The 24301-nt window shown below is 54.8% G+C and overlaps 1 protein-coding gene across 1 annotated transcript in view; it reads right to left on the reverse strand.

Annotated features, from left to right (window-relative positions):
* Positions 1-13755: 13755 nt before the first annotated feature.
* The window catches only part of RGS5 (regulator of G protein signaling 5), a 36957-nt gene continuing 26411 nt past the window's right edge, over positions 13756-24301 (reverse strand). The window contains exons 4-5 of the mRNA XM_036343977.1: positions 19704-19870; positions 13756-18025 (exon numbers count right to left, since the gene is read on the reverse strand). Coding sequence (XP_036199870.1) covers positions 17864-18025; positions 19704-19870 — 329 coding nt within the window. The 3' untranslated portion in view covers positions 13756-17863. The remainder of the gene's footprint in view (positions 18026-19703; positions 19871-24301) is intronic.

Raw genomic sequence — 24301 nt, forward strand, 5'->3', positions numbered from 1 at the left:
CACTCGGAGTCACACAGGGACAGGACCCCGGCTCGGGGACACGGGGTCCCGGCCGCGTTGCTCCCGCCTCTCCTGCGGGAAGGACCCAGGCGGTGACCGCAGGGCCTGGGTGAAAGGGGACTGTCCCACAGGAGTCTGGTCAAGGCAGCAGCTTGTGCAGATGAGCAGAGCTCGGCCGTGGGAAGGGGTGAGCGGTGACCTTCAGGGTTGACTGGGGACGTTGCTTCTGGAGAAAGTAAAACAAGAGCTTTGTTGATGTCCTTTATGAGTGTTATCTGCCAGACCCCAGCTTCCTCCTGGCCTTCTGGCCTCTGCTGTCTTCTCAGGACAGCGCACCCGCGACAAGGAGGTGGCCGCGAGGGCAGCGGCGCACGACAGGAAGCCGTTCCAGTTGTGTCAGAGCAGAGACAAGGCGCCCGGCTTCCTGCCACCTCTGTGCCCAGAGCTGATCCTCCGCGTAGGACTCGGGTGCTTGCTGCCCGCCCTTCAGTTTCAGGAAGAAACTGTCCGGCCAGTTTGCAAATCCCAGGTTTGAGTCTCTTCGGGTCCCATCTCAGGAGCCTGAGCTGACCTAGTCCCTCCGATGGGGCCTCCACATGCGCAGTGGTGCCTGGACTCCTGGGGGCGCCTCTGCAAGCCCCTCCCGCTCCCCCTGCCTGCACACGGCCGGCCCTGGGTAGTGGCCCTGCTTATTGCCCGGGCCTGACTTCTGGCCACTCAGCCTCCGGACTGGGACCCTCTAATTCCCTCCAATAACAGCCTTGCACTCAAAGGTGCACATTTGACCCCTCCCTCTGCTACTGGACATGGCCTGCGCCAGGCTGGAGACCGGGGTTCTGGGTCTGGTGCTGAGCGCCCAGCAGCGTCTGGCCTCACCCTCCACGTCCTCCTGCCATGCAGCTCTGGGGCGACTGCCTCTGTGTCACCCGCTCCATCTCCCTTCACGGGCTGATCCGCTGGCGCTGGAGACCTACCGCGTGGGGAGCCTCCCCGCGCCGGGCATGGTTCAGATGCCGTTCCAGGCCTTGTTCCCCGCAGCTCTTCCCATTACAGCGCAGTCCACTTTCCAGTAAATACCTGAACTGTTTTCTGTTTTTCCTTGTTTAAAATGTATTTTTCATTTACACTTGACACACAGTATTATAGTAATTTCAGGAGCACAACACCTTCCGGTGATCAGCCAAGTACCGGCACTGTTTCAATCCACGGTTGGGAGTCTGAGAATACAGAGGGCTGACTGTACTGGCCTTCTTATCCCCTAATTGGCTCATTTTTTTCTTCAAAATTCTACCTTCACAAATCTATAGGGCAGTGGTTCTCAACCTTCCTAATGCCGTGACCCTTTAATACAGTTCCTCATGTTGTGGTGACCGCCAACCATAAAATTATTTTCGTTGCTACTTCATAACTGTAATGCTGCTACTGTTATGAATAGTCATGTAAATATCTGATCTGCAGGATGGATTTAGGTGACCCCTGTGAAAGGGTCCTTCGACCCCCAGGTTGAGAACCGCTGCTCTAGGGGATCAAAACCCACCAACATTCCTCCCTCCCTCCCGCCTTGCTTTCCTCCTCTGTCTCTTTTTCTTTCTCTTTTCCTCACTTTCGTTGTTTCCTTTATTTTTAATTGTTTTTTGCATTCAGTGTCCCTGGATTCAGAAAGCAAACATTTACTGACCACCTGGTCTGACGCTGCGTCAGCTTTTCCAGAAAAGACAATCACTGAGCAGCAGGAGCATACGGAGCCCTGCAGCGGGTGCTCGCATGAGAAGCACCTTACTTAACTTCGCATTCACAGTTCCCTGCGTGTGAGTAAAATCCGGTATAAAGCACTTACTCAGGGCCCTCGGTCACTGCTCAATAGGTGGAGCGTCACCCAGCCATGCCAAGGTTGTGGGTTCAATCCCCGGACCAGGGCACACATACAAGAGTCAACCAATGAATGCATAAACAAGTGGCACAATAAACGGATGTCTCTCTCTCCCTCCATTCCCTTCTCTCAAACCAATAAATAAAAAGCATTTGCTAAGCTCTCATCTTTATGCCTACCACCGCTCCTGAGTTCAAGGGGTTCACCACTTAGGGTGCTCAATTCAAGTCGGAGGCGTGGTTGTCTTAAGGTAGTTTTAAGTGAGGGAGCAAGCGAGGGAGATGGGGATTCACACCCAAAGCTCTGTCTCCGGAAGGGAGGCTTAGTCATGTGTTGCTTCTGCCTCCTATTGGGTCAGTTATGCCTTGATTTCTTCTTTGCAGGTGGCTACACTTACCTGGGGAAGCCTGAGCTAGGACAGGTCATTTATATGGAAAAGCCACTGCAAACAACTTGGGTGGGGCTGCAAATTGGATGGGGCAGGATCTCAGGGAATCGCCAGGGCCAAGTGAACAGTGTGGGCCATGCTAGAGGCTCAGATATGGCTGCCAGTCATCTCTACGATGGGGGAGAGGTCCCAGCACAGGAACAATGACCCCTGCAAGCAGCCCCATCTGGAAGAACCCCTAAGTTCTTGCCCCAGTGCCAGACAATCCAGTTCCTCCCCATAGGTCCCTGGACCCCCCAGAGCTGCCACCCAGTGTTGGAGCCCAGAGGTAGCAAGTCCAAGTAAGTTCATGTTCTGGCCCTTTAAGAGGAATTGCCTGAGGCTCCAGCAACCTCCATGTCACTCAGCCACATCCCTGCTGGTTTTTATAGCCCAAAGTTATGGAAACTTCTCTTCCCAGCTCTGGAACCCTGGTGTGGGGTTGGGGTCCCTTGCTTCTCATAGGAGGCCCCCTCAGTCATGATATCCCTCCTGATTGAAAAATAACACCACACACGGGTATTGGGCCGGTCTGTTCCATGTCCCCACCTCTCCTACCATCTCGGCGTGCTTTCTTTCATTCTCTAGTTGTAGGACTTCCATTCAGCCAGATTCCAGGCAGTTCCGGATTATGGTTGTTCTGAATTTTAGTTATAATTTTGATATGGTTGTGGGAGGCGGTGAGTACCAGTGTTCATCTACACCGCCATCTTCCATTTGGCCATTCTTCACTTGAATGAGCTTCTCCCGAAATGGGACCATTCCAAGTAATTTTCAGGCACATTGGGAAGATACATCAATTTTTTTTCAGGTGATGGGTTTCCCCTTAATCAGCTCCTTTTCTCCCTCAAGTCTGCTGACTCTAAAGTGGAGGAAACTCACCCAGGAACATCGTCCTCATCAGCAAAAAAATGGCTGGTTTTTCAACCTCCCGTCAGCAGGTGACAATGACGAAGCCAGTATCTCACCACAATGACCTAGGTGTATGGATCACCAGGATGGCTCTATTTAAGACTTTGAGGCTTTAAAATGTGCCTTCTTCCCACCATCAGCATCAAGATGTATTGAGAGAGAAACAAAGTGAGTGGGGGTGGGGGAAGGAGCTCATTTCCCTTACAAGCTGCAATTGGAACTGTGCTCCAATATGTCTCTTTTATTGCCGACAGTTCATCAGTTCTGAGTCAGACGGGGGTGAGGCCAGAGATAAAATGAAGAAAAGCAGATCTTGTTTAATCACCAATGAGCCGCGTTTAGGAAAAAATGCCTGCAACCTGGTCACTTAGCCATGAGCAAATTATCATCATTCAGTTCCTTAAATAGGGACAGAAAGTCCTGGACATTTATATCCACAGAATTATAATTAAAGTGGAGACAATGTTCTAGAGGCCCCAGATGGAATGTTGATATCCTTATTCCAAAAATATAAAGAGCCCCTTGCCTGCAGCTTATAAAAAAAATTATAGATAACACAAGTCATATTTTCCAGAGACTGGTCACAATTCATTAAGAAAAATATACAGAAATGGGCTGGGAATAGAGTTTTAAAGAATTTTTCAAAAATAGCTGTTCATACTGGAATGGAAGAAAGCAGTGAGCAGGGAGGAGGGGTCAGTGGGGGGGGGGAAGAGGAATCTGTAATACTTTCAACAATAAAGATTAATTTTTAAAAAATCAAGCAAGCAAGAACTGAGGGTGCCCTGAGAATTAAGGTGTCTATTGGCTGTGAAACCCTAGGAGAGCACCGGTGAGATACTTACGTCAGGGACCACTGATGGGCCTGTAAGTGTGGGTGCAGCGCTGGTGACCTCAAGTAAAGACACTCTGGAGTCTGAGTACAAACCCAGGGGTGTTGCTCCTGGAGTGGAGCTGACAACAGCCAGTGCCCAGTGAATGTAGGTGCCACAGGCCATCTTTCACTGGACGAAGAAATAGCTCCTAAGAGAAAACCAGGCATCCCCGACGGATGTGATTTTGATGCAAGTTGAAACACAATGTCACGTTTTACTACTGAGATCGTTGGAAAACTGCCAATGGAAAATATGGAGAATCCTATATAATAAAAGCCTAACATGCTAAGTGGCCGTTCAACTAATCAAAGCGTAATATGCTAATGATATGCTAAGGGCTCTCAACCACTCACTATAACATGTACTGACCACCAGGGGGCAGATGATCCAACCAGTAAGTAAGCTTGCTGCTGGGGTCTGGCTGATTGGGACTGAGCTAGATGGGTCGGACATGCCCTGGAGCCCTCCCGTGGTTCCTCCCCTGCTGACCAACCTCCAACATCTCTCCCCGACCCCTATCGTGCACTGGTGGGGTTCCTTGCCTGGCTTGCACCCTCTCGCAATCCGGGATCCCTCGGGGGATGCCGAAGAGCTGGTTTCAGCCTGATCCCACAGGTCAGGCTGAGGGATCCCACTGGTGCATGAATTCGTGCACTGGGCCTCTAGTAAGAGAATAAGAACTTATCCAGGCCTTTTGGATGTGAGCAGACTGTCCATGATCCATTATCCTTCCTTTGGACTGTCAGTCATGATAGCGAGGCCCGTCCCCCCTCCACATTCCACGGCTCTGCCACTAACCTCTGACCTCTGACCTCCAACCTCTGACCTCCGACCTCTGACCTCAGAGCCAGGAATTCAGACCAAGATCCTGCCAGTGCAGTGGTGCCAACAGAGCAGGCAGAGCTTGGGGAGGGCGAGCTGGTGCTCTAAGGGCGCCTTCTCCTGTGTTTATGGGCTCAGTGAGGGAGATGGGGTGCCTTCTCCTGTATGGACATGCTGCCTCACTGCTGGTTAAATTGTTTGGTGCTTAGTCATTCTGCTGTGCTCACAGCCCTTTTGCACGTGATGCCCAGCGCCACCTGGGTCTCTGCCCTGGCCCTCGTCTTTTGCGGCTGGATCCTTTTCGGGCCTGGAAGCTTGCCCCTGACATGGGTTAGGTATCGAGAAACGTTAGGGTCTTTGACCACAACCAGTGACCACACGCTAGATGACAACACTTCCTTCCAGAGGCAGATGGATGGGAGAGGGCTATGGCATCTTTTTGTTGTTGTTCAGACTCATTTGTCTAATTATGCAGCATAATTCTTCTAGAACAATGCACGTCACCATCAGGGGACATCATTTTACACCTGAAATGTTCACTGACTTGTATTTGTCAGTTTTATAGGGACCACCCTTCATTTTAAACCTGTGTTACTTCTAGCAATACCTTTGCCTGATTTCTAGGTACACAGCAGGGCTGCAGCTGGCGGGGGAGCTTGGCTCAGGGTCAGGCCTTAAGACAAAAGGTGGGTGAGAGTGAAGGGAAGGGAGGTGTGAGCGATGGCCCAGGCGTGGAAGGTGGAAGTGACTCAGGAGAGGCGGAAGTTCTAACAATAGATGCTAACGATGTGGATGTTTGATGATATAAGACACAAGACAAAATTTCCTAAGAAAGAGTGACTACCTTCTAGAAGGTTCCCTGCAGTGGCGTTCCTCACGGCAAGTCCCACAGAGTCTAAGAAGCTGAAGCCCTGCGGCATGTTTGGAAACCAAGGCGCTGCTGCTGTGGCACTGGGCTCCCTTGTCCTGTGCGCTCGGCGGTTCCCGGCCTCGCCAGAGACGGGCAGTTTGGCCAGGGCCCCAGAGCTACCGTGAGAGCCGAGGGACCCTGCGGGCACACGTCCCCCACGGGGTGCCACGGCCGCGGAGTGCAGGCTCCACTCCTTTGCATCCTCAGCAGCAGCAGCCTGGCCCCAGGACCGGGTGAGCACGCAGGGAACCCCGCGAGGGGGGCTGCGCCCAGTTCAGGGCAAAGCGTCTGTGCACAGAAGCGGAGCCACAGCAGCAGCCGTCCTGGCCACCTTTCCTCATGAGACGTCCTCGGCGGGGGGTGGGGGGTGTACGCTTACTCCTGTGGCCCCTCAGGATCTGGGAAGTTCGGTGATTGTCATTAAAGCTCAGGAGTGACTGTTCGCACAGTGGCTGGCCCATCGCCACCTGAGGCTCTATGGGCCGCGGCCGTGGGGCTGGGCTGAACTGCAGCCCGGCTGGAGAAAATCCGGTTCCTAAACCCCGGCCAGAGCCTCGAGTGGCCAGTGTGCTGTGGGGAAGCACAGCAGGACTGGCTGCCATGGGCACAGCGCCTAGCGCTTCAACAGTCCCTGAGGCCGCGGGGCCACGGACTGTCCGTTGGCGAAGAGACAGAATGAGGGGGTTCTGCATAGATTTGGGACAAAGTGAAAATGGTGGGCACTCTGCTTGCAGAATTACAGAAAACTGGGGGGAAGGACTCAACAGGAGGGAAAAAGAGGAAGGTAAGGAAAGGACAGGAAGGAATTCATCCTGAGAATAACTGATTCCACTCACCCCAAATGGGGCGGTGCACTCCCGAGACAGAGCCACCAGGGCTCCCCTGGGAGAGGGACTGAACGTGGGAGCGACTGCAATATCGTGGGAAGGATTTAAAAATGTACAGGAAGACACAGAGGTGAGACGCTGGTGAACACCAACGCAGACATGAGGGCAGAGCGGCTGGCGGCTGTGGCACACGGGCGTGAACGTCTGACTTCCATGCAAGTTGAGTTCCAGCTCCCAGAGAAACGTGACGGGCGGCCCCGCTGGCTGCGCCCTGAGCTCACACAGCCTTTTTTAAAGTTGAATTTATTGGGCTGACATTGGTTAACAAAATTATACAGGTTTCAGGTGTACAAGTCCATAACACGTCACCTGTACACTGTGTTGTGTGTTCACCACCCAAGCCAAGTCTCCCCCTTTACCTGCTCCTACCACATCCCCCGACCCTCCCCGCTCCGCCCTGGTAATCACCGAAGTGATGTCTTGTATATGAGTTTTTTTGTTTGTTTTTGCTTAATCCCTTCACCCAGCCCACAGCCCCTCCCCTCTGACAGCTGTCAGTCAGTTCTCCTTGTGTCCGAGTCTGCTCCTGTTCTGTGTGTGTGTCCGAGACTGCTCCTGTTCTGTGTGTGTGTCCGAGTCTGCTCCTGTTCTGTGTGTGTGTCCGAGTCTGCTCCTGTTCTGTGTGTGTCCGAGTCTGCTCCTGTTCTGTGTGTGTGTCCGAGTCTGCTCCTGTTCTGTGTGTGTCCGAGTCTGCTCCTGTTCTGTGTGTGTGTCCGAGTCTGCTCCTGTTCTGTGTGTGTCCGAGTCTGCTCCTGTTCTGTGTGTACCAGTCTGCTCCTGTTCTGTGTGTGTGCTGGAGTCTGCTCCTGTTTTGTGTGTGTGTCCGAGTCTGCTCCTGTTCTGTGTGTACCAGTCTGCTCCTATTGTGTGTGTGTGCCCGAGTCTGCTCCTGTTCTGTGTGTGTGTCTGAGTCTGCTCCTGTTCTGTGTGTACCAGTCTGCTCCTGTTCTGTGTGTGTGCTGGAGGCTGCTCCTGTTTTGTGTGTGTGTCCGAGTCTGCTCCTGTTCTGTGTGTACCAGTCTGCTCCTATTGTGTGTGTGTGCCCGAGTCTGCTCCTGTTCTGTGTGTGTGTCCGAGTCTGCTCCTGTTCTGTGTGTGTCCGAGTCTGCTCCTGTTCTGTGTGTGTGTCCGAGTCTGCTCCTGTTTTGTGTGTGTGTCCGAGTCTGCTCCTGTTCTGCGTGTGTACAAGTCTGCTCCTGTTCTGTGTGTGTGTCTGAGTCTGCTCCTGTTCTGTGTGTGTCCGAGTCTGCTCCTGTTCTGTGTGTGTGTCCGAGTCTGCTCCTGTTCTGTGTGTGTGTCCGAGTCTGCTCCTGTTCTGCGTGTGTACAAGTCTGCTCCTGTTCTGTGTGTGTGTCCGAGTCTGCTCCTGTTCTCTGTGTGTGTCCGAGTCTGCTCCTGTTCTGTGTGTGTGTCCGAGTCTGCTCCTGTTCTGTGTGTGTGTCCGAGTCTGCTCCTGTTCTGTGTGTGTCAGAGTCTGCTCCTGTTCTGTGTGTGTGTCCGAGTCTGCTCCTGTTCTGTGTGTGTCCGAGTCTGCTCCTGTTCTGTGTGTGTCCGAGTCTGCTCCTGTTCTGTGTGTGTGTCCGAGTCTGCTCCTGTTCTGTGTGTGTGTCCGAGTCTGCTCCTGTTCTGTGTGTGTGTCCGAGTCTGCTCCTGTTCTGTGTGTGTGTCCGAGTCTGCTCCTGTTCTGTGTGTGTCCTAGTCTGCTCCTGTTCTGTGTGTGTCCGAGTCTGCTCCTGTTCTGTGTGTGTACAAGTCTGCTCCTGTTCTGTGTGTGTGTCCGAGTCTGCTCCTGTTCTGTGTGTGTCCGAGTCTGCTCCTGTTGTGTGTGTGTCCGAGTCTGCTCCTGTTCTGTGTGTGTACAAGTCTGCTCCTGTTCTGTGTGTGTGTCCGAGTCTGCTCCTGTTCTGTGTGTGTACAAGTCTGCTCCTGTTCTCTGTGTGTGTCCGAGTCTGCTCCTGTTCTGTGTGTGTACAAGTCTGCTCCTGTTCTGTGTGTGTGTCCGAGTCTGCTCCTGTTCTGTGTGTGTACGAGTCTGCTCCTGTTCTGTGTGTGTCCGAGTCTGCTCCTGTTCTGTGTGTGTGTCCGAGTCTGCTCCTGTTCTGTGTGTGTGTCCGAGTCTGCTCCTGTTCTGTGTGTGTGTCCGAGTCTGCTCCTGTTCTGTGTGTGTCCGAGTCTGCTCCTGTTCTGTGTGTGTCCGAGTCTGCTCCTGTTCTGTGTGTGTACAAGTCTGCTCCTGTTCTGTGTGTGTGTCCGAGTCTGCTCCTGTTCTGTGTGTGTCCGAGTCTGCTCCTGTTCTGTGTGTGTCCGAGTCTGCTCCTGTTCTGTGTGTGTACAAGTCTGCTCCTGTTCTTGTGTGTGTCGAGTCTGCTCCTGTTCTGTGTGTGTACCAGTCTGCTCCTGTTCTGTGTGTGTGTCGAGTCTGCTCCTGTTCTGTGTGTGTCCGAGTCTGCTCCTGTTCTGTGTGTGTCCGAGTCTGCTCCTGTTCTGTGTGTGTGTCCGAGTCTGCTCCTGTTCTGTGTGTGTGTACGAGTCTGCTCCTGTTCTGTGTGTGTCCTAGTCTGCTCCTGTTCTGTGTGTGTCCGAGTCTGCTCCTGTTCTGTGTGTGTCCGAGTCTGCTCCTGTTCTGTGTGTGTCCGAGTCTGCTCCTGTTCTGTGTGTGTGTCCGAGTCTGCTCCTGTTCTGTGTGTGTCCGAGTCTGCTCCTGTTCTGTGTGTGTCCGAGTCTGCTCCTGTTCTGTGTGTGTGTCCGAGTCTGCTCCTGTTCTGTGTGTGTCCGAGTCTGCTCCTGTTCTGTGTGTGTCCGAGTCTGCTCCTGTTCTGTGTGTGTCAGAGTCTGCTCCTGTTCTGTGTGTGTGTCCGAGTCTGCTCCTGTTCTGTGTGTGTGTCCGAGTCTGCTCCTGTTCTGTGTGTGTCCGAGTCTGCTCCTGTCTGTGTGTGTCCGAGTCTGCTCCTGTTCTGTGTGTGTCCGAGTCTGCTCCTGTTCTGTGTGTGTGTCCGAGTCTGCTCCTGTTCTGTGTGTGTGTCCGAGTCTGCTCCTGTTCTGTGTGTGTCCGAGTCTGCTCCTGTTCTGTGTGTGTGTCCGAGTCTGCTCCTGTTGTGTGTGTGTGTCCGAGTCTGCTCCTGTTCTGTGTGTGTCCGAGTCTGCTCCTGTTCTGTGTGTGTGTCCGAGTCTGCTCCTGTTCTGTGTGTGTCCGAGTCTGCTCCTGTTATGTGTGTGTGTCCGAGTCTGCTCCTGTTTGTGTGTGTGTCCGAGTCTGCTCCTGTTTTGTGTGTGTCCGAGTCTGCTCCTGTTCTGTGTGTGTGTCCGAGTCTGCTCCTGTTTTGTGTGTGTCCGAGTCTGCTCCTGTTCTGTGTGTGTCCGAGTCTGCTCCTGTTTTGTGTGTGTCCGAGTCTGCTCCTGTTCTGTGTGTGTCCGAGTCTGCTCCTGTTCTGTGTGTGTCCGAGTCTGCTCCTGTTCTGTGTGTGTGTCCGAGTCTGCTCCTGTTCTCTGTGTGTGTCCGAGTCTGCTCCTGTTCTGTGTGTGTGTCCGAGTCTGCTCCTGTTCTGTGTGTGTGTCCGAGTCTGCTCCTGTTCTGTGTGTGTCCGAGTCTGCTCCTGTTCTGTGTGTGTGTCCGAGTCTGCTCCTGTTTTGTGTGTGTGTCCGAGTCTGCTCCTGTTCTGTGTGTGTGTCCGAGTCTGCTCCTGTTCTGTGTGTGTGTCCGAGTCTGCTCCTGTTCTGTGTGTGTGTCCGAGTCTGCTCCTATTTTGTGTGTGTGTCCGAGTCTGCTCCTGTTTTGTGTGTGTGTACGAGTCTGCTCCTGTTTGGTCAGGCACCTTCTTAGAGGAAAGTAGCAGACAGAGGCTTTTTGAACAGGTCTGACCACAGGCTGGGGACCTCTGCCTGTCCACACCCTGCACCTCCTCTCACCCGCCGAGATAACCTGGGAGCCAGCCCATCCTTGTGGGCTCTGGCGGGGGCGGGGGGGGGGGGTAGGGTTTAACAATAAAAGTTGTATTTTCCTATACACCCCCCTCCCCAGCACACACACATGCATACTATCATCCCTGAGCTTCCACGAGGAGAGATCACCACTTTCTCACCAAACCAGGAAATATGCTTTGCTGCTGAGTTTGTTGGCAATACCCTGTGGAGTCTGGTCCATAGGTCAGACTACCTGGGCCCGGAGACCCGACTCTGGGCTCCACCTGCGACACGCACTGCGCCACTCGCCGCCGGGCCTGTGAGCCTCGGGCTGGGTGCACGTGAGTATCCTCCCCCGCACCCGGAGTGGAGGAGAGTGCCAGGAGCACGAGGCAGGGCCGCTGCGGGCAGAGGCACGCGAGCAGCTGCTGGTATCAGCGCATGGAGTTTGAGGTCATTCGGTTTCTGGTTGACCAGTTAGCTGGTCAGGATTCAGTGTCAGTTGGTTAAATTCTATTCTAGACTCAGAACACAAAGATTCTGAGGAATAAGACATGGTGTTTGCCCAGCTCACAGTGAGGAACTGCTGGGCAAAGGGGACGGTGGGATAGAAATAAAACAGATTAGTGCTCACTCTCCAGTGACACTGAGGAAATGCTGACCTTCTCTGACCACACCCCTCAGCCAGACACAGCGGCAGGCAAGTGGGCCCGACGGGGCTCTGAGAAAAGCAGCGTATTTTGTAGGTCATGGAGTCCATCCGATCATCATCACTGCTGCGCGTCACAGAAACTCCATGTAGCCGCACTTTTGCAGGTGGGCAAACAGGCCCAGGTGAGCTCAGGTAGGGAGCCAACGAGAGGGGAACGATGGTTGTAAACAGAAAAGCCATTTCTCGGGCTCCGAAGCCAACTATTACCCACACATGGTGTTCCGAAGTGCACACTAGCTCTTCAAACAGACATTGATCTGGTTTTTATCACAAAATGCCCTCATGTCTTTGAAGTCTCATCTGCTTCTCTTTTCTGTGTGAGGAGCTAAGATCTGAATAAACCCTTTCATCTGGATTTCAAAAGCCCTTATCCTCACAGTGCAGGCGCTCCATAGGCAGCTGATAGCTGATAAATAAATAGAAGCTCCTCCCGCCAGCTATCATTCCAGGGGGTGGGCGGGAGATTTGTCATGATAAGAGACCCCCAAATGCCATTAAGCCTTTTTAGAGGATGAAAGCGCAGTTTCAAAGGGGTGAGATGAGCCCCACCCCTGCTCACCTCCTCCTGTGAAATACAGCGGTGTTACCATGAGCAGTCACAGCAGCCACGCCGCGAAATCACCAAGAGTAATCCGTTCTTTTCGGCGGTTAGCGAATTGTCGGGGTGCGCAGGGAGGGAGGACCCGAGAGGCGCCTGACCTACTTACACGGGGAACGGGCAGAGGCGGGGTTGCGCAGGCCGTGGGGCCGGTGCGCCTGGCGGTGACCGAGGGCCGCCGGCCGGCCGGCCGGCAGAGAGGGGCTGGGCAGGCCTGGGCGCCCGCGAGCATCTGTGCTGTCATGCACCCCGCTCTGGCTTTCCTCTCCGTCCCCTCTGCTCATCGTCAACAGACTTGCAAACACAGAAGCGGTGGTTTTGGTTGCTATTTAAAAAGCAGTCAAAATAAATGCTCGGTTAAAAGAAATAAGGGAACACCAATCTAGCCCAGAGCACCTGGACGGGGCCTGGTTTGGAAACGTGACTCATTAACACGCACAGGCCTGCCCTGAGGCCAGGGAGCTGCGGCTGCTCCTCCCCAGCGTGGCCCCCTAATGAAGTTCCGGCCCCGCTTTCACTGCGGGAACAGTTCAATCCTGAGAAGGTTAGGGCTTGACCAGAAAGTAGAAAAGCCTGGGATGTGGCCCAGGAGTCTCTCGATGGGACTGAGTCGGTGCAGCAGGCACTGGAGGCTGTGTGTGCGCGTGTGTGCGCGCGTGTGCGTGTGTGCGTGTGCGTGTGTGTGTGTGTGTGTGTGTGTGTTGGGGGGGCGGGGGTCGGTTAAGGTGTTTGGGAAGCGATTTGTGGGCGAAATAATTCCCGAGAGACTGCTCACTGCGAACACGCAGTGCGGGGCGGGAGCTCTGAACGCCGGCTCTGCGTGGAGCCCGTTTGACTGGGGTCCAAGCCAAGCATCCCCGCCCACTGCCCAGTGCACGGGGTCCCCTTGGGTGAGTGGACCGAGCAGCCTGGAGGGTATTGGTCTGACCTCTACGCCTGCTGCTGATTCGCACAGTGGCCTGAGAGCCTCACTCCACTGTGGGCAACACTTCCTGGTGGAAACTCTCAGAAACTCATCCATGATCATAAAAATGAAGAGAGAAAAAGAAGAATAAAAATGATTCAGGGGCCCTGCATCATGGCAACGGATGAGAAGCAGCCAGAGACCATCCAGACCCTTGGGTCTGTCCAGCCACCCGTGTCCACAGGGGCCTCATGGTCCTTCCTCCATAGACCTGCTCCCGTCCCGGCTTCTTTCTGAGGAAACGTGCTCCACCCCCTCCCCCATATGCTCTCAGCCCTGACACTAGTCCAGTGGTTCTCAACCTGTGGGTCGCGACCCCTTTGGGGGCCGAACGACCCTTTCACAGGGGTCGCCTCAGACCATCGGAAAACACATATATAATTACATAATGTTTTTGTGATTGATCACTATGCTTTAATTATGTTCAATTTGTAACAGTGAAATTGGGGGTCAGCACAACATGAGGAACTGTATTAAAGGGTCGTGGCATTAGGAAGGTTGAGAACCACTGCCCTAGTCAATCAGGGCACCGAGCCCAGGGCCACAGAACTGAGCCCCGGGTGGAGGCGAGGGGATGGCTGTGCAGTGCCAGTCAGCACTGGAGCCACGGGACCTCGGGTGCTCTGCAGTCCTGGCTGGGAACAGCAGGGTCCCCGGAATCCAAGGGAAAGCAGCCAACGGCGTGGGGAGAATGGGGCACGCGGCTGCTCCCGCTCTAGTCTGCCTGCTGGGCCTGTGAGGGTGGCGAGGGCGGAAGCTGTCCCAGCTGGTGTGGGGCTCACCTGGCGGTAGAAGCACAGTGACCGGACAGGCCATCCATCTGAAGGGATTTTCCCGTAAAGAATGTTCAGGAGTCAGAAAGAACTCGCACGAGGCTGTGGCCTAGGTACATATTTAATTAACATATGTGATCAGTTACAAAGTCATGCGGTGCCTTATTTACCGAAAAGCAGGATTCACGCAGTACACAGTGTGTTAGACATAAAATCAGAAGATAAACACAGTTCTTCCTAAATGAAATCTGACAATGGGCTTCCAAAACCTTCATTTCCAGCCTTGCTCGGAGCTGCGTTTCCTGAAGGTGAGTTGCCAGGTGCAGCATTTTAAATATTTAGTTCCCCGAATCCTGATACTGTGACTTAAATGCTCCAATTACTTTGGCCCCGTGACAAACCCCTCCGCACCCCCAGCCGCACGCCGCCCTGGGCGGGTTGGCACTTTCAGGGCATCGCAGCTCCGTCCAGTACAACCTGTGCGATGGGGCGGAGAACGCGACGGCCGGGGAAGGCGGTCTGCTCTGCGACACCCGTCAGGACACCGCGGACCTCACCACCAGGACCTGCGGGTGGCCTGGGCCTTGGGTGTGGACACCTGGGTGTCAGAGTCCGCGCTCACCCTTTGCTGTCCATGGGGACACTGGGCTCCAGGTCGCTTTTCTCTAAGCAAGAAGCCCCAGGATTTCGAGTGGGGCTCCTCCCCGCTGTGCTGTCATGCAGTGCCTTCCCTCAACCTGCACCTGGTCCTGGACCTCGAGGGGAGGCTGTTTTTCAATCCCGAAGCCAGCAGCTCTGACCTGTCTCCTAGTGATCGCCACCTCCGTGGGCCCACACTCACTTCCTCACCACTTCCTCTCTCCTTCCCCTCTTCCCAGGACCCTTTCTCTCCCACACCTGCTCCCTCCCAGACACAGGGTCAGGGCCTGCTGCAGGGAATGACTTCCCTGAGAAATGGTTAGCTTGTTACGTGACTCTCCAGTGGTGGGATGTGTGAGGGGCGGGCAGCGTGGCAGAGCCCGGTGGGTGCTTGTTAGTTTACCGGACGGGCTGCTGGGCGGGTTTCCTTGAAGGTCCTGTGTGGCTGGTGCTCATTCTCTGGGAGACGATGGTTGGCTCCCGGCTGACGGGAGTGTGCGCTCACCAGCCCGGCCAGCACAGGCTGCAGAGGGTCAGAGTGGGAGGCTGTCCTCGCAGAGCTCTTTGTTTTTGCTCTGAACTGCCTTCAGTGCCCGCTGTGCAGAGCGCCAGGCAGCCCTGAGCGGGATCCTTCCAGACGTCTGATTGTATTGGTTTGAAGGCGAAGTGATGGGACTGCCTTAGTGAGCCTGGATTTCTGAAGGGGTCTGTCTGGGAGAAAGGACGTGTGTGGCAATGTGATTGTGTGTGCACACATGTATGAGTGTGAGTGTATGTGTGTGTGTGTGCATGCGTACGCACTCACGGGTGCATGTGTGGATGTATGTGTTGCGTATGTGTGTAGGAGTGAGTGGCGTGTGTGTGTGTGTGTGTGTGTGTGTGTGAGTAGGGTGTTCATATGAACAAGTACTGCTTTAGTAGACAAATATGGAACACAGAATCCACAGTCTGAGTCCTGCTTCTGGTTTAACTTAAAACTACCTCAACCCAGGCAGAAAGACTCCGTGATGGCGTCCCTGGCCGAACCCTGTTCCCCCCAAGAAGGAGACACGATGCCCCCCGCTCCCCTGACCACTGTCTGCACCCAGGCCGACTGGCTGTGCCCGCGCCCTCCACACCGCCCTCCTTCCCCAGGGGGTGTCCTTGGGGAGGGGTTGGAGGGCAGAGCCACCGAGAAGCAGGTGGTGCACAGTTTCTTTCCCGGGATGGGCATCCTAGGTTGTCTAACTGCCCAGAATAAAAGAATGTATTGTCTTTGTGTTACCATGGAGATGTCTAGTAACACAGTTTTTCTTTTTTCTCTTTTTTCTAAGTTTAAAAATACTTCCAAAAGATTTCAAAGACATTTTCTAGGGCAACTTTGATGTGTCTGCAATTTTTATTAGGGGGTGTGATATCTGTATTCCTCATTGTATTCATACAGTGAAGAGCTTCGTGTGTGTGTCTATGGCTTGAAATTTTAAATCATATGTACATGTATGTACCCATGTCACCGTGTGCCTGGAAGGCGTTCCTTTCTCTGTAGCCTCCATAGCTGCCCTCGGGGTCTCCCGCCTCTGCCTCCAGGGGTCAGCGTGTGCAAGGTGAACAAGTCCACACACTGGCAGGGCAGGGCGCACGGTCCACCGGGTTCCGACAGCCCACGTCTGTCACTGGGAGCCTCTGGGCAAGCCCTACAATATCTAGCTGATTCTCTGGGCATTTTCAAACATATGCATAACATATCTGAATTTTTAAGTAAATTTAAAATGTTCTTAAAAATGTTTTGGCATCCAAGGGAAAATGACTGGCCTCGCCCCTTGGCTGCTGGCTTCCGGCTGTGTGAGAAGGTGAAGGGCTGGGATTTAATGGCAGGTGTGGGCACGGGGAAGGAGGTGCCAGAGGTCCCCGAGCGGCTGCCCTGCTGTGCGGTCGCCTTCATGACTGAGGCGTGGCCTGGCCCTACTGTCCAGGGCTGTGACAGGGTGTCCTTGAAGGGGCTTTCTTGACAAATGTGACCACTCACCCCACAGGGACGGGGCTGGCAGTGGCCTGTGCCGCCCGTGCAGCCTGGCAGCTGGCAGAAGGCTCTGGCCGCGAGGCAGCCTTCGAGGGGACAGGAACAGGAGGAATCTCCCTACACCCTCCTGCAGGCGGATGCGGTGACATAACGGCTTCACGCTCCTGCTCTGAGGGAACAGCTGCCACAGGGGCTGCAAACGTGGGAACCAGGAGCAAGAACGACACGGGAAGGAGAGGGGGGCGCCAGCACGGAGCAAGGGGACCCTCTGCGGAACAGTCAGGATGTCACTAGCCCTTCCCAGCACGTTCTCGTGGAATTCACTCAGTGGCCTCACCTAGTCACCCTCTTACTGGGTTTGCTGTGATTCTCCTTATCCCTCCGTCAGGTAAATAATGACTCATCCAATCTCACCTCCTGAAGCGAAGACGGCCCACCCAGGACTCGCACAGTGGAACGCGGAATGAGATGTGAACTCAGCAGGCGGGGCTGCGCGCACTGTGGTGGCAATTCACTAACACGGCAGAATGGGGGGCGGGGGAGAATGGGGCAGCTAAAGGGGTGTTACTTGGCAAAACGCAGGGTATTTTAAAGCTCTTGCTCACTTACAAACCCCCACATCAGTCAAGTCCACCTTCCAAAGACAACGGGGTGTTGTCATCGGCATTTATGAACAGACAGCAACCAGGACGTCAGTCGCTCCAAGGGATGGCGTTTCCTGGTTTCGTAGCCAGCCCTCTGGACGTTGGGGTGAGAAACAGCAGCTGCTTCAGTTCGAGTTCTGGTGTTGAAATGTCAGACTTTTATACGGGCACGGATTGGAAACAATGCGAACATGGAAGCTGTGGGCCCACACGCTGGAGAAGAGCTGCAGCTATGACAGCCCGTTGCCGATCTCAGGTCATGGATTTCATACAGAATTTGGAACTTTATGGGGGTGTCTGGGGAGGCGTGGGGAAGAATTGGTATCGATGTGCTCACATAGATGATGTACAAACACAACCTATTCCTGATTGTATCTCTTGCTTACAACCTCCAGCTACTTGAAAATTCTCTAAGGGGAAGATCAACATTTTAAATAACTTGCTTAAGAAATTGGATAGTGGCTGCCTCGTAAAACTCTTGCCACCTTTTACTAACCAAGGTCAGAAATGATTTGGCGGGTGACGCCACGGATCAGAATTCAAACAACAAGACCCGTGACCTCCTGCAGCCAGCCTCCACCCTGTGCTTTGCCAGACCAAGGCGGGGGCGGTCCCTGCCTTCCCGATGCGGCCGCGCTCAGCGCGGCCCGCGCTTCCTATGGTCCCTTGCCTTGGGCAGAACTTGCCCGTGCTGATCGGGTTTGGCTGCAGCGCGCTCTCAGGCATATGATCTGAGTGGCGCGTAGTGAGGAGTGGGGGCAGGACGAGGACACTGGGAAAGAAGCCTTTCAGACAACGCTGGCAGAGCGTGTGAGCCCCCCGGGCCCCGCTGGGTGTCGGGAGCAGAGCCCGGAGGGAGGAGAGTCGTCTGCTGGGAACGCAGGGGTCGTGGAGGAGCAACTCACAGGACGACTCTCCGGCCGCTGCACGGCTACTTCATGAGCTCCTGGTAGAACTCGGAGCGCACGAAGCGGGGCAGCGAATCCTTCTCCATCAGGGCGTGCACCCTCTTCTGGGCCACGTCGAAGCTGCTGGGCGAGGGCTCCACCAGGTTCCTCACTGTGATGTCCTTGGTGAAGTGGTCGATGTTCACCTGCGGGCAGCAGACAGCCGGTCAGGGCGGGCAGGGACGGGGACTTCCCCCGGAGAGTGAGGACGGTGCTTCTGCTTCCTAGGTCGTGGGGAAGCCACTCGGGTTAGGACGCGGCCAGTTAGACACGCACCGGGCGTCAGCCTTTCCTCTGCGGGGTGGGCGTGGGGGTGCCTGTCTGTGTGAAGGTGAAGTGGCTTCTTCACGGTCACAGAGCTAAGGGGTGTGTCTGCATCCACGGGCCTCGCCCGGAGGCAGGCCGTCTGTGAGGCCTCGGTCCTTAGACGGGGCCACCGCCTGCTGGTGCTGGTGACTCAGCCAGGTCCTACCCACGCTGAAACTGCACTCCCAGGGCCTCGTTTCCCTGACAACACCCGTGTTTGCATGAGGGACTTGAGCACGTTCCCCAGGAGCCCTCGCCTGGATTCCATGAAGAGGAACGGAGTTGGTGGGAAGGCAGGTTAGATTGGGGAATCCCAGGTAGTAGGGAACTGTGTGTCAGATTTAACACGGAACTCACGTCCGTGATGACATCATGAAGAGAGACTCATGCTGGCAGGGAAAGTGTGGCCAGCGCCCTGGCTCCTCCTCACAGGCTGGGAGGCTGAGGGCAGCGGGGGAGGCCTGCAGAGGAGCCCAAGCTAATTTCCGCCGCAGCATGGAACCCCGTAATCTCCAGGACCCTCTTCCCCCCCTTGGCCCACAGGCCCCTACACACCGTGCTCCTCCCTGCAGCTCCTGGAGGGGCTCACCTGTGGGTAGTAAGGTCTACGCTTGGGCCACACGTTCAAACATCCGCCTCTAAACAGGATTAGCGATGACTAATTCATAACCAGAGTCTGGAGAACATGTGGAGGAAAGGGATATTGGGGGAGCCCCTCGCATCACCTAGAGAAGATGGCTGCCCACCTGCGGGGCTCCTCGGACTACGCGGGGCTGGCTGCAATCCCCGTCTGGGTTAAGGAGTGCAACGTGGTCCTAGAGATCTGATCAAGCACCGAGCACAGCTGTGCTGTGGTGTCCTGAGCCCACACAGAGCAGGTACCCGACCCCAGAGCTTCTCTGAAATCAACACACATCTGGTTGTTGGTGGCCAATTGATGGTAGCCTGTCTTCCAACTGTGCCATCTGGCGACAATCTGACTTCTGTGAGCAGGAACCCTGCTGCCCCGACCAGAGTATAAATGCATAAATGGGGGTGTAGACAAAGGGATGGGGAGGAGGGAGGGGAAAATGAGTTTACATGGAAAGAAAGGGAAGGGAAGGGGAAGAGAGAAATGATAGGAGGTAGGAACACTCACTAGTGTTAACTAGTTGGGACGCTGACGTGTGTGTTTTCACATCCACAGCTTAATGCCATCCTGACAGCCCTGCCAGGTGTCTTCACCCCCCCTTTTCTCGAAGGAGGGCACTAGGTTCGGAGGGACCCGCTGATGCATTCAAGACCACCCTCGGTGTCATGGCTGCTGCTGAGTGAGGCCACGCTGCCTGCGCGTCCAGGCAGGATGAGTCCCAGCTGCTTGGCCACACTGCTCCGCCCCTGCACCCAGTAGGTGCTCAAGAAAGGTGGCCACGCCCGTCAGAGTGGCCTCGGGCTGCAGACCTTTCCTGGGTGTGACCCCTTCCCGGGACGCCGCTGGGGGAGCCTCACAGACCACGCTCCCCGGCGCCCCGGACCCACCTCTTTAGGGGCTTCGGTCTGGATGAACTCTTCATAAATCTTCTTCGCCTTCTCCGCCATCTTGGCCGCCGACGTGGTCTTCTTGAAGTCCTCACAGGCCATCCAGAACTCCAGGTTCTCCTCACTGAATTCAGACTTCAGGAAGCTCTTGAAGCTGGCGAGTCCATCTAGCAAGGAAGAAGGCCGTGGAGGAAACGGGTCCAGTACCTATCATCTCCCTGTCCTCTGTCTCTGGCCCACCTGTCACCCATCTGTCCGTCACTGTCCTGCTGAGTGGCCTAGGCTTCCTTACACCGATCTCCGTCCCTTAAGGAGGAGCCTTACAACGGTGAACGCGTGGACTTCCCATTACGAACCCAGGAGGCAGGAGTAATTAATATCCTATCTTCCGGCTGAGGCCAGAGCGGCTCAGTAAGTGCCCTTAGTGACCAACTGGCAGGTGGCGGAGCTGGGGTGTCAGGCGGGTGTCCGTGTTGCGAGAGGCTGACCAGCGTAGGCATCCAGGACGCTGTGACCTGGTGCACTTGGCACTCCCTCCCTTAGGGTTCCATTAGAAACTGCACTGGAAACGGACTGGCAGTGAAAGTGGCAGGAACGCTGACGACCGCCCGCTTTCCCTTTCTACAGGTGCTGTCTGCGCAGGTCAGGCGCGAGGGTGAGCCATTGTAAGTAAACAGATGGTTCTGCCAGAGGGAGCGGCGGGATCCGGGGAAGCAGGAAAAGATGAAGAGACACAAAAGGCGTGTAACAGTGAAGGGGACACCAGGAGGGCGAGGAACAGTGACAGAGGGGCCTCCTCGCCCCCGAAGGAGGGGCCTGCGGTTCAGGCCTGAAGGGGGTGGGAGCGGCGAGGAACCTGCCACCGAGTAGCGACAGGGCCAGCAGCCACACATCGGTCTTTAAAACATGTTAAAGGTACAGCCACACACAAACACCGGCCTGGGCCTGCCTGGGCCCGATGCCTTCCTTTGCTGGTTTGTTGCTTGTGCCCTGCCCTCCACTGTAACCGCCGCGCGGCAGGCAGCAGCCGCGGTGAGGGACGAGGCGCCAGCACGGAATAAAGGGACTCGCGTCTTCATGATCCCCCTCCTCTTTCGAGCTGACCGACTCTCTCTCTACAAACACAGATCTCAAACAGCGATTCTAACAAGTCTGCATAGAGTCCACGTCCATTTAGTACCTCAGGAAGGTCCCCAAGGGCGGAGCAGAGGTGCCAGCTGCACTGGCAGCCCCGGTGGCACGCGGCCCTCCCGGCGGAGCGGGAGTGACAGTCCCAGGACATCGGGCCGGTTTCCCCCTCACTGGCCCCATCAGCAGGCCTTCCGCAAGCTCGTAGCTCTGGCTGGGAACATTTTCCTACTGAATTCATTTCCTTTCACCTAATTTCATCTGTTTCCCGTTCCTCGAGTTGGTCTCCTCCATTTCACAGACTGTCCCTGCGTTAGTCGCTGCCAAGCACAGGGATTTCTACAACGGGCTGCAGCTCCGTGAGGGTTGAACCAGGACAGATGGGGTCCTTCTGTCAATGTCGCGTCTGGATACGTTCATGGTCTCCGTGTCCTGCCAAGTCCCTGCAACCGCGTCCACCTCTGTCGAGGCAGGATGGCTCCGCGATAGCGAGCCTGGGCCCGGGCACCGTGCCCTGGATTTCAACAGACACTCGCATGTCACCCCCTCCCTGTGCTGACCCTTAAACACAGCTCCACTGAACACCTGAGTATACGCCTGGCGAGGGCAGCTCTGGTAAGCAATGTCCTCTAGGAGCCCGGCTGGAAAGTCACTTACAACCGTCTCACGTGGTGGCCCGGGCAGTAGGCGGCTCCCTCTCTCCCTCTCATTGCCTGCGGCTCGCTGCAGCCCAGGGCCGTGCTGTCACCCGCTGTGCTGCGGGAGCCAGGCCCGCTTCTCCCCTCACCTTCACCTTTGTCTGTTTCCTTTTTGTTTGTTTGTTTGTGTTAATCCTCACCTGAGGATATTTTTCTCAATGATTTTAGAGAGAGTGGAAGGGAGACAGAGAGAGGGAGAAAGATGCGAGAGACACATCGATTGGTTGCCTCCTACATGCACCCTGACCAAGGATGGAACCTGCAACTCAGGTACGTGCACTTGACTGAGAATTGAACCCTCGACCCATCAGTACGGGGCCGACTCCCTAACCACTGAGCTACTGTCCAGGGCTCATGTTTCTTAAACAAAGGTGTCAGGTAGTCCCTGTGGGAATGGGAACCTTCCCAGGCACTTTCCAGCTGCCAGGAAGTGCGGACAGGACAGCCTGCTGAGTTCTCACAGGATCGGCTCTGAGGCCGGAGGACACAGCCTCACTGAGTCTGCGGCCAATTTCCTGCCGTAGCTCCATCGGGCACTCGGAGTCATTCTGCCTCTTTGTAAAAGGGAGAGAGAAAATTCCAGTGCCCCACTCACTATTCATCCCAAGGACAGCGCCAGGATTCCCAGACGATGCTCACAACGGAATGAGCCGGAAATACCCGTCTGGGCCTGGGTGCTGACATCGCGGCGCGCACTGAACCCCACAATATTATTTCAAGGATTTTTGTCCACAGAAGCACTTTAAGCCCAGAATCATGAAATGGCTTTGTGCTCTGTTGGTCTGGGGGTGTTTAAAGCTGTTCTTTCCTCATCTGGCTTCTGAGGATTCCCTGGTGGCCCCTTACGAGGACCCTCTGACACCTGCCCCCCTCATACCTTTCCCTCTTTAACCTCTGGCTCATTCCTCAGAGATGCTCTCCATTACTCCCGGGGAAGTCCTAGTGGGTCTGACTTTAACAGACTCCAGACCACGTGTCTCTATTCTGCGAGCAACACACGTGTCTTCTTTGCCCATTCCAGCCTCCTGCCCACTCCACGCCCCAGTAGAGTCCCCTCCCCACATTCCTGACCATCTGCACAGCCTCCAGACACCTCCTGGCACACCTGGTCAGGCATCACTGCCGAGGAAGCCCAAGACCTGCCTGGTCCTCCCCTGGAAACCTGGGCTGTGACATCGGCGATAATCCTAGAGCTGCCCTAATGAGTGGGCCACACACACATGCACATATATCTTCCCCTCTGAGACATAGAAACTATCACTGCAGAATCTCTGGCCTTAAGCTCACACCGGTTTGCAAACTGAAAGACTTCAGTCCCTTAGCGGATGCTGAGGTGTTATCACTAACTGCCGCACTCCCCTTCCCCATCTTCTCATCCCAGTAGCTTCATCCCCCAAAGCCTAAACCACGAACTTACTGCCCTCAGCATCTGCATGGCTGAAACGGACCGTGCGCATAAATATACACCCTTCTCCTCAATGGTTTTGACAACATGGAAATAGTTCTGCTAATTCTCAGGTTTCTGGACACTAGCAATAAACGCCCGGCCCCAGGGCAACTAGCTCACAGTGCATCACACTGCCGCCTGCCAGCTAGCTACCGACCCAGAGCCCCTGCCGAAGACAGTGAGGAAGTCAGCTGATAAACATAAATGTTTTCCTCTTCGTTGACCTCGTGGAATTTTGGGTTCTAGAAGCAACAGAATTCATTATCACCCATTAAGTCACTAAACATTTATGGGGCACTCTATAGGTCAGGTCAGAGTGTCCTGCAAACTCTGTTTAGCACAAACCGCAAAAAGAATCAACAATGATTGAGAAAGTTCCAGATTGGAAGAGTTGGTGTTTTGCCTTGAGATGTTGAGCTGGTAAGCAGAAACTTTCCCACCCAAACAAGACAAAATGTCCGTATACAGTTGAACACACATTATTTGTTACATACTCTGCCCATTAGTCATGAAGATTCTGTGAAAAGGTTTTTTAATCCTTGTTTTCGCAAAGCATCAAACAAAATGTCACATTCCATTCTTGCGGTGAAGATGGGGAAATATGGGTTCGATATCTTAGGTAGAATAATGTCTAGCGTGAACTATTCAACAAATATTTATTTTCCACATACTGTGCACTTCCTGTTGTAAAATAATGGGGGTCAGAAGGCCAAGGCCGGGCTGCCCAGCAGTTTGTAATCTATAGGGGGCGGGGAACGACTCTAAACGGAATACAGAGTAGCACATGTTGAGCTGAGTGGCCAGCGTGCGGGGGCACAGACAGTGTGCAGGCAAGTGTGTCTGGAAGCTCAGAGGGCGGGAAGGGCAGGCCCTGAGATGCACTTTGACAGGAGAGGGAGGTTCCCGCAGGAAAGATGTGATGCAAAGCAGTGCCCGCAAAGGGCTCGCCCGTGGGAAGCCGGGGAAGCCGGGAATGCCGGCCGACGGGGCAGGCAGTGTGATGGCAGACCAGCCAGAGCACCGTGGAGAGTCTTGAACATTGGAAATGGCACTCGATCCCGTCAGCCTTGGGAATGCGCGGGATATGGGTCAGGGGAAGTGTGCCCACGTGCACTGGCATTGCCTGGGCAGCAGTTCTCGCTGACACCTCAGTCATGCCTGGAATGAAGCTCTGAAAGGCACGCTGCCAGCCGGGAAGCGGTCTGGGCCGTCACAGCCCCGGTCAGAGGGTCACAGAGCATGAGCAGCGCCCGGGCCCCACGCCTATGGGCTGACCCTGCTCTCAGCCCTTATTGCCCACCACAAGGCTCAGCTGCAAGGACAGG

Source organism: Myotis myotis, unplaced genomic scaffold (assembly GCF_014108235.1).
Source record: "Myotis myotis isolate mMyoMyo1 unplaced genomic scaffold, mMyoMyo1.p scaffold_m19_p_18, whole genome shotgun sequence".
In the NCBI taxonomy this organism is placed as follows: domain Eukaryota; kingdom Metazoa; phylum Chordata; class Mammalia; order Chiroptera; family Vespertilionidae; genus Myotis; species Myotis myotis.